Consider the following 10,181-nt stretch of genomic DNA (forward strand, 5'->3'; position numbering starts at 1 on the left):
GCTATACAAACCTTAATCGACATAAACCGGTAACACCTTCTTCCTCCCGATATCCGGCGCATGTACAAACTAACGCGGTTGGTTGTACTAGGTGTATCAAAACAAAAAGATAACACCGCGCACTGGTGGTGGGTTTATGTGTGGTACATTGAGAAAAACATAGTCCAGTATATGAGGGAGTATATTAATCTCGTTAACTTTAACAAAAAGGCAATAGTTACTCTCAATATACACCCAGTAACAGAGCTTACTGACTTGGGTGTAACGGAAGTAAGAATGGAACTCAGACTATCTATTCCTTTTTTTTCTCCAAATTTGATACAGAAGGGGGAAATAATTAATACAAAATATCATGATACGCAAACAAGTAAAAACAAAACATTATTATTATTATTATTTTTTTAAACAGAGGAAATATAGGTATTGAGTGCATGAAAGGGTAGAGAGGTGATGTTGTGACTTTAAAAAAAATTAATTTGTGTTCTGTTGTGATATCTCCAATGTCTTTCAAAGACGTCGATCTAGTGTTTATATCGTTTTAAACGAGGGGGGTAACCTACTGTTTTATCCAATTCATGGGACGGGTGGAAATCCTGACAAACCATGCACAATTAGGAATTAACACACTGCCGAGGGAATCGAGCAAATGCAGGAGAGTCGATATCGTCAGCATCGACGGATGCATCAGCGGTTTATCGTGAGTACATCCATGGGAGGGGGCACTGGGAAAATTTAAGGGATGGGGCCCCGGTCATACTCAGAATATGAAATGCGAATGTTCAAGGTTTGTTGTGAGATAGTTCATGCGTTTTCATGTTTCACTTTTTTTCTCTCCTTTCTCTTGCTTTATTTTCTCGCTCTTATTTTCCCATTTATTTTTTCACCACTAAATTGAGGGGTGGGGGACGTGCCCATGAAACATAGATTCATCACCTTATTATCTAAAAACATTTTTAAATACTATCCTATTTCTCTTCTACTTCATAGATTCGTAACACATCTGGTAGACTAAACAGACGACAGGATATACTGGCGAATTAAAACAAATACACCGAATGATGAAGGAAAGACAAAACAAGGGGACCACAAAATGTGCGCCTACGTGTATTTCAACACCCGACGACCACATCTTGAAAATGCTGAAGTCGGATTTTCTCCTCCGACTTGTTTTCGACATTGTTAAATGTGGCGAGTAGGCTCTTGGATTTCCTTTTTCCTCCCAATGTTTGTCTTACTCATCCACAGAGAAACATCAATTAATAACCATGTCTGAATGCCCTTTGTTGGTTTCTCTGTTTCACGTTTAACTGAGCATCCCTGTTGTTTGAGACGTTTATGTGTTATCCATGTTATCAAAACATTTTCATGTCACGTGAACGGGTGCATGTTTCTTTTTCTTCCAACATCCAGGTCAAGTGGAACTGTTCTATTTCATTCCCTCTACCTTGAAATCGTTTGTTTTTCAGGAAGATAGGAAAAGATGACAATATAAGAAGATGGGATTTCTTGATCCTTCGGCACATTCATTGCATTCAAGGAAGCCGGACTATGTATGCTGTGGTCACAACCCGGAGATGCGGTCGGGTCGCAGGCCAACTTTAGCGATCAGCACGTCTTTCTTACGATCATTCGTGGGCGCCTTGCACCCTCTTCAAAAACATACTCCCCCACCCCCTTACTTGCAAAAAATCCTTGAGGTAAACTCACAACCCCCGTACAGGTGCCTTTCAACTGCAGAGCAATGTCTTACGGCTCCGTTTCGCTATGTACTGCGCCGTGCGGCGCCGTAGTCCAACTCAAGTAGCCCATGCACGGTTTGGGAAGTAGTAAAACGGCTACCAGTATCACCTGCCTTCATCAAAAAAGTAGCCACACATACAAATTATAAGACATGTCGAAAAAATGGCCTGCAGGCGATAGCGTACTCTGCGTGCAGACCCGTGCGTCCGGCGCAAGGTTGTTCTACGAAATCTGTCGTAGAGCAGTCGCAGAGAGGTGCGTTGCATGTTGTGACCATGGCTAGTGCGCATGCATGTTATACTACTACTAATAATAATTAAACGAGTTTGTATAGCGCATAACACATTGGCATAATTGCATGTCACTATGCTGCTGTATTCATTGGAATTTATTTGTGATCATAATTATAACCACGTGCTATATATCCATAACAACTCTAGGACAACTGTGATCTCCTGGACTATCACATATAGTACCTCTGGGACAAATACATGCTCATTTAACTACTAAGAGAGCTACATTTACTTTGCAATTTAGAAAAAAGTGAGTCAATCAGCCAATAACTCATACAAGACAGAAATCTTTCACCTCGAATCACCTCGAATGGCCAAGACTTTTTCAGTTTTGGAGTAGGTTTCGCAACGTGACAGTGGGTATTATGGTAGGTATTTGACTTACGTGGGCCTACATATATTGTTAATCTAGGTATATACTAAATTTACATGTAATCCAGAACATTCACCCCCATATTAATGAGTTTTCCACTATCCTATTAACATGCATGTCATATCGTACATTGCAGCTCGTGAGAAAGTCTGGACTTGTGGTTTCATGTAGCCTGTTATTGTGGTTTCATGTAGCCTGTCATTGTGGTAAAACCTATTTTCAGAACCTTTTAGGTGTCATGCTTTTTGTCGATTTTTTTTAAAATTCCTTTTTGTTTCATCAAGACATTGAGGCATTTTGATTTTTTCATGTGGTCAAAATTCTTTGTAAAAGACACACTATGGTAAAATGTGTGGAAATGTATAGTATCCACCGTATAGGTTATTTTTGAGGTTGATTCGAGGGAAGAAATTCTGAAAACATTTGAATTGTTTTTGTTTATGACATCGTTGTTCCTCTTGACATCCATGAACAGTTCAAATTCCATTCAAACACTTTCGACGCTGACCTCCTTCTGCAAGATTTGATTCACAAAGTCACAGATGAGCAGGGGCGTCGTTGTTTTTGAGGAGGCCCATTAGGTTCAGAACCCAAACCAAAAAAAGAGAAGTGGTTATTGTTGCCGACAAATGTTTTTGAAAAGTCGTATCTTTACATTTTGCCTGGCGTGTTTTCTGTAACATTAATAACAAAAGGTGAAATATATTTCAATATCGAGAAAAATGTAACCTTAGGAGACTTCGTCGTTATTTTCGGCCATGTGACATGCCATATAAAACGGATTAGTCTCCGGTAAACCAATATCTACCAACAGATGGCGTAACATTAAAAAGACAAAAAAATGATTTAGTTTTAATGACAATCTTCGTGTAATTTTCCACTATTTATTTGTTCACTCACTCACGGAGGAGAAACTGTCAGAGGAGCAGTGTCGTGCGGAAAGTATTTGTCACCGGTACATTTATCGATTCATGGGGAGTAATTGTCGGCGGAGAAATTGTCGTAAGAGCAAATATCGGCGTAGCAAAAACTTGTCGGCGGAGTAACTATCGGAGGAGCATTTGACGTCGGAGCAAATGTCCCGGAGCAATTGTCGCATTTTGCGGAGTAAACGTCGGCGGAGCAATCGTCGGCGGAGCATGTGTCATGGATTCTTCCACAAATATCGCCATTATGTAAAAGCGAAAAGCACAACGTCACAAACATAAAATGAAACGATACAAAGAATGATATAATTTCATGGAAAAGATGGGATTTAATGTAGGCTTTGTCAGAACGGAACATGAACCAGTGACGCATGCAGACCTTGGCCTGGGGAGGGGCTAAACATGTTTTGAGGGTCTTTGTTTGCGTTATGGGGGGGGGGGGGGGGGGTAGCGTCCATATATATAATATGGCTTATTTTTAAAATTATGTTTTTTTTTTCTTCTCCCCCCCCCCCCCCCCCCATATAATTCCCACAATGGGTATTTTTTAACCTTTATAACAAAAACATTTGTTGGGAGGTACTTAATTACTGTACAATGATTCCCTAACCTATTATTAGGTTATACAACATTAAAACCTGTCATGTTTCTCCCGAAAAGCTGTTAGGAGAGTGTACTGCCCTTTGCCCCTCCTTCGAACAACTAGTAGACTTGACGATATGAACTGATAGTCTAATTAGTAATTCCATAGTGTATTTATATAGTAGATATATGGCACAATTAGTCATCAAAACCATAACCATGATAATGTGTATTTATATCCGACATTAACCGACCAATTCTAAGATCTTTGTTGATACATGTTACCGGGCACCAAATCAAAAGTGTTTATGCAAATGTGATATTTGTCTATACTTAATCATGATGATACATTTCGTCTTATGGAAAATATATCTTACAGTACTAGCATGGTCTTTTGTTCCTGACCCTTCCAATGCTGAAGGCGTTTTTAATCGCCTACATTCTCACATTTCATCTGAAACTTCATTTTCGAAATCAAGACGAATTCATGCATTGTGAACATGGTGAAGATAACAAATTGTGAGTATTGTCATGATTACGTACATCGGAATGGACAGGTTCAATGCATCAAAACGTGAACATTGACCCTCAACATTTAGAAGCAGCTTAAGAAAATTTGATGCCACTGTATCTGTTAATCCAATTTTCATGACTATTTGTATTAGAAATTATTTTGAAATGACTTGATTGTCACAGAATAATGCTCATCGACGACGTCTTTCTTCGTTCCTAACCAGCCATGCATCGCCATATCGGGCGAGTACTTCGAGGCCTCGGGGCGGCGGCCGTATGATTCGGCGAGAGCTCGGGTGTAGTGAGGGGCGTTGCCGCAGCACAGTCCCACGTATGGGATTTTGAGCTGAGCACAGCGTTGCCCGAATTCGATGACGTCTCGTCGCGAGCAGAGCAGGCAGTCCATATCGGGGAACGCTCGTTCACCTGCAGGTATCATGATAAACATGGTATAAAATTATACGAAGGATGAGAGGAAAAAAACACAAAAACATCGGTCACTTATTTAACAAAAATCTAGTAAGTCCATAATTGAATGATGGGACGCACCCCAAAACGGGCGATTTAAATATAGTCCCTCTATGTAATTGTTAAGTTATGGGACTCAATTCGAAACTGTACATTACACAATCTGCCTGTAACGCTAACGATATTATTGGTCAACACTATCCCACTTCAAGGATCAGGACCAGAACAAATTCAGATGCAGAAGACAGATGAAGAGAAATCAAAAGTTTTCGCAATTATGACTTCAGCAACTAATGGCTTAAGCTACGGGGTACATCAAAGCGAAGAACGCGGAAAAGAGAAATTTAGCAAATGAAGAAGAAAAGAGGGGGCATGAAAAGGAGACGACACGGCCCCCACCAAACACCCACCCCTTTTATTTTGTAATGGCCTTGTTAAGTTGCATTACATCCATCGAGCAATTTTGGTGCCCAGCCCCTCATCTACACCACGCCCCTACCGTACACTGATGGAAAACCGAGTGATAACTGCCACAAATAACCGTTTATTTGCCTTTTTCTTTCTTTTAGTTTATTTTCCATCATCCCATGTGGACCCCCCTTGATAGGGTTTGTGTCTGTACACTACTACTGACCTGTCTTTGGGTCCGGCAATGAATGGAAAGAAGGATACTCGTCCGTAGTTCTGTAGAGTACTGGCAGGACGGCTAATGGCACCTGGTGATTAAGACATAAACAGAGACGAATATTTTTACCATGGACCCTAACACTCGACAATCTGATGACCGACCAGCAAAGTCAAAATCTGAGGACTACTTTCTTATAACTTTGCTTGTTTAATTTTCATCGACCCTGTACGCAAATTTGGTCCAACAACCCATTCAATATAGTCACCTATACACCCCCACCCCCTGTGAATACACAGTAGTGTTAACTCTTCTTTGTGTTGCCGCTCACATTTCAATTGTCAAGATATTAAAACAACCGGGAAAGACTTTCATAGAATCCAGTGAAAAAAATACACGGGGGCTCGGGGCTCGGGGCGAATTAGCCCCCGAAATGCCTAAAAGAGCCCCCGAAAATCAGAAAAGAGCCCCTGTAGTTTGCATAGAGTTCAATACAAAACAAATTTTAGAATGTTATTTCATGCAGGCAAGCTTGAAAAATAGCCCCCGAAAAATAAATATTAATTTTTTCCCTGATAGAATGTATTTCAAGCACTTGGATGGATTGACTATCATAGTTGATTTACTGTAATTTATCTACGAGACAAGACGGGAAGTGTATCATTGATCGACAATTGAAAGCCTTGTTGACCTTTATCCCTGCATTGGTAGCACTCTCAACCAATGTCATGATGGTTTCTGGTCCTCGTGTGCAGTTGAACCCGACCACATCAGCTCCTGCCTCGACCAGTCGCCGAAGCGCCTCATTCATTTCGACCCCATCTATCGTGCAAGGTCGGCCCTCATCGTCGTACTTCACGTGTGACGACAGCGTGACAACTGCTGGTACGCCTTTTTATTGCAAAGGGAGAGAGAGTTAAAATAAAAGGATGTGAAGCGTCATCATATTATCATTATTATGTAATTATGCAATTCTAACTTTATCCGATCTTATTTGACTTTTTTAAAAAGCAAATGCAGCTGTGAACACTATTAGGCTCTTCATCATCTGCCTTGCAAAAATCCGGGTGATTGATTTTAAAAACATGTACTTTTCGTTTAGATATAAACCACTTATCCTAATAAGGCTATCATTAAAAAATCACTCAAAAAATTAATGCATGCGCTGTGTTTCTTGGTTTTTTCAGACGTGTATCGATCAGATATGATTATTTACGTCTGGGGACCGACCTTTAACGTCACCATCCAAATTCGTGACTCAGTTTCGAACCGGGGTCCATCTGAGCCAGTTTGTAGGCGAAGATAGAGAGCTGACCAAGTGAACGTGCCGCTAGACCAACTCTCATATCCATATGCTGTACACTTTTACTGTGTTATTACCTACGCTACTAAAACCTTTGTAGTCAATGCATTAGCAAGGAATTCAACACAGCTTTTTTCACTGTTAAGTTTGTCTACAATTTCGGTCCAATCCTTTTCTAAAATGACGCGTAAAAAAAAAACACGCCAATCGCTGACGCAGTCGTACGTCAGAAAATGACCCTCGTGCGCAACGAGCATGTATCTTTAAGTTGCAATGATACCCATTTCATAACACTGAGAGGCGTGATATGCCTGACGTAGTACTGCGCAGGCGCGGATCCAGGATTTCTTAGGGGGGGGGGTGGCAAATTTGAAATCAATTTGGAATTGAGTGTGCTGAAATGTGAAAATCATGCCTGCCGATTTCCCCCGGTTTGGAGGGGAAGGAGGGGGGGGGGGAGTGAGCAATAATTTCTTTTTCTTTATTTTTTGCCCCTGGAAATTTGAAAATCGTGCCGGCCGAGATTTCGCTCAGTGGGTGGGGGGGGGGGGGGGGGAGGGGTGGCATAGTGCCTTGGGGCAACAGAGAAAAGGTTCATTTCTGGTCATAATTTGTTCGGGGCCTGCATAATGTACAGTGCACACATTTGCATTATGAGGTGAAGGCCTTCATAGACCTGATAGGTGCGGGTAATGACGCATTAATGACCCCCTACCTCGACCCCGGATGCAAAAGACATTGAACTTAGGCTGTATAAACGTCATCGTCTTGATTTGCCCCAGGTGCCGTTTCTAGCGCCTACCTTTGCCATATTCCTTGATGGCCTGTGCTGCAAGAATGGCCTCTCCGACGTACCCAAAGGTCTCACCCACAATGTAATCGGCTCCTTCGTCAACAGTCCACTCAACTTGTTCCTAATTAAAATCCAAAAATTCAGGCAATCAGGTAATACCAATGAAATTTATTACTCACTTTTTTCCGACCTATGACTTAGAAAAATGATACGAAGCATTACCTTTTCTTCTCATATCCCAATTTTTCTTGCAAGATACGATTGCCAACCGCATTTGCATTGATGGAGTTATTCAAGGATATTCATTTCAAGATTACAATTTGCATTATTTGTCACTTTTATTTTTTTTGCAACGACGTATCTTAATTCGTTTTACTTTACACCCCCCCCCCCTCCCTCTCCTCCACCTCCCTCCGCTTACGAAATTTATGAGCAGTTCTAGTTCTAGTGAGAAATGCGTTCTTCGAGCATTTCCATTGTGAAAGAGGAATCAATAGATTTTTAGAACAACCTGCTAATAAAGTCAATTTGACCTTTTGGCTTCTCTGCCATTGGAAGGTTTTCACGAGCACTGTGTACATACTATATAAACCATCATAAATAATGAATCAGAAAGGATTAATAAATGAATAAAACTATAAATGAGTGTGCAAATATCACTGTGCAAATCAATTTACAAGCCTCGAAATGTCCATTACAAAAGCACGAACTGCGTGACTGTACATGAATGAGTGCGCAGATAATTTTTCAGGGATCTAGGGACCTTTTTTTTTTGCAACGTCGTAACGACAACGCTGCCTTTCCTTTCGAAAATGACATTGAGCTCGTGCAAATTTTGATGACATGTTAAGCATATATTATCTCTAGAATTTTAGAAATATTCTAAAGTCAAATATTACACTAATATAAGGGAAAATTCTTGGCTGACTTCATGTAAAATCCTAAGTCCGGCGACGTAGGACTCCCTTATCATACAGACACCCGATATTCTATTCTTCCTGTTTTACCTTGAACATCTCCTTCGTTTTCTCGATCGCCTCGTCATTGTCGGGTTGGTAAACGAACGTGTTACTGAGATCACCGCACATCAGGGTCCCAGTGCTGTCGGCGACCTCCCGTGCCATCTTGAGGGCGAGACGGTTTTGTTTCTCGAGCTCGTCGCCGCGACCGACGATGCCCATCTTATATCTGTTTCCATAGTACTGACACAATAACACATCTATTTTCATGTGAGTGTCAATATGTCAAATAGTATTCATCTCAATCGCTTTGACCTACAGCAGTTCAATGCCTCCTTTTATGTTACATTTAAATGATATATGTTGATCTAGAATGCTAGCGCTTAGAGACTTCGGTGGTAAGCGCTTTATAAGTAACGTTTTTATTATTATTATTATTATTATTATTATTATTATTATTATTATTATTATTATTATTATTATTAGGACTCACAAGTAGGCGTTGTGGTGTGCGCCTGTAATCCAGCTAACAGTGGAAGTTACAAACTGATTCAGCCGAGGACGCAGGTTCGAAACTGAGTCACGTCTTTCGGATGGTGACGTTTAAAGGTCGGTCCCCAGACGTAAATAATCATATCTGGTTGATACACGTCTGTAAAAACCCAATACGCTCACACAAGCTAGGAATCACACATTATGCATGAACAGTGAGAGAGAGCTAATATCACAGAAATAGTTGAGTCAATAAATCACGCAGGAGCGGCAGGACATTGGGCCGTTCGTGAATAAGGGAGATATAATTGTACATAATTTGGAATCGAGGTGCCAACATTTTGGGTGTACACAATTGGAATTGTTAGTTTTCATCTCTGGACAAGAGTAAGGGAAATACATGCATACACGGGGAGTAAAAATCATGCTTGATACCAATTAAGTTGTATATCATTTTGTAAAAAAATGCCTTTTATAGGTAACAATAATTATATTGACAGGGCTTTTTTCGGGGAACGTCATATACACTGTATACATATTGACCGCGCTAAGACCACATTGCCTTCGTCTTCAACTCGGGGCAATATGGTCTTAGCTTGGTCAATATGTCTGATGTACCCCTCAAGCCCAGTCAATATAATATAGATATTTACCGTGAAAGCTTGGACTACGTCACTTCCTGCGCGCACGAAATCTTTGTACATCTGACGTACCAGCTCGGGATGATCCATTACAACTTCAGGGGTGTACGGCCCTGCTTTCAGGTATCCCAGACGCTCAAATGCAAATATATACCCCTCAGCAACAATGACAGTTTCCCCATCTTGAATGCGTTGTAGTAGACCTGTTGGTCGAAAAGGAACCTGAATGACACACGAGAAGACTTCCAAATAGCAAGAAGATTCATGTTCAAATTACGAAGTATGTCAACTTAAACATAAACTTTAGTACTAGTAATGCGATTGCATTGTGAAAGAAAAGGTGTGGAAAGGATCAGAAATAGTTGATCATGTAGCATGTAAGTATTGGTGTGCACTGCAAGGTTCTGGAGTCATCAAAATCATAATAAATTTGACCGAGTCTTGGTAAAGTAACAACCACAAAACACAGAAAG

At 40.7% G+C, this 10,181-nt stretch overlaps 1 protein-coding gene across 1 annotated transcript; it reads right to left on the reverse strand.

Annotated features, from left to right (window-relative positions):
• Positions 1-4,450: 4,450 nt before the first annotated feature.
• LOC582542 (S-methylmethionine--homocysteine S-methyltransferase BHMT2-like) lies at positions 4,451-8,797 on the reverse strand. The gene is made up of 5 exons (XM_030994231.1): positions 8,624-8,797; positions 7,626-7,737; positions 6,212-6,411; positions 5,530-5,611; positions 4,451-4,883 (listed from the first exon to the last, which is right to left on the reverse strand). Exons 1-5 carry the CDS (start codon positions 8,795-8,797, stop codon positions 4,576-4,578), a joined length of 876 nt encoding a protein of 291 aa, XP_030850091.1. The 3' UTR covers positions 4,451-4,575.
• Between the last annotated feature and the right edge of the window lie 1,384 nt (positions 8,798-10,181).

Source organism: Strongylocentrotus purpuratus, unplaced genomic scaffold (assembly GCF_000002235.5).
Source record: "Strongylocentrotus purpuratus isolate Spur 01 unplaced genomic scaffold, Spur_5.0 spur5_scaffold_21, whole genome shotgun sequence".
Lineage (NCBI taxonomy): Eukaryota > Metazoa > Echinodermata > Echinoidea > Camarodonta > Strongylocentrotidae > Strongylocentrotus > Strongylocentrotus purpuratus.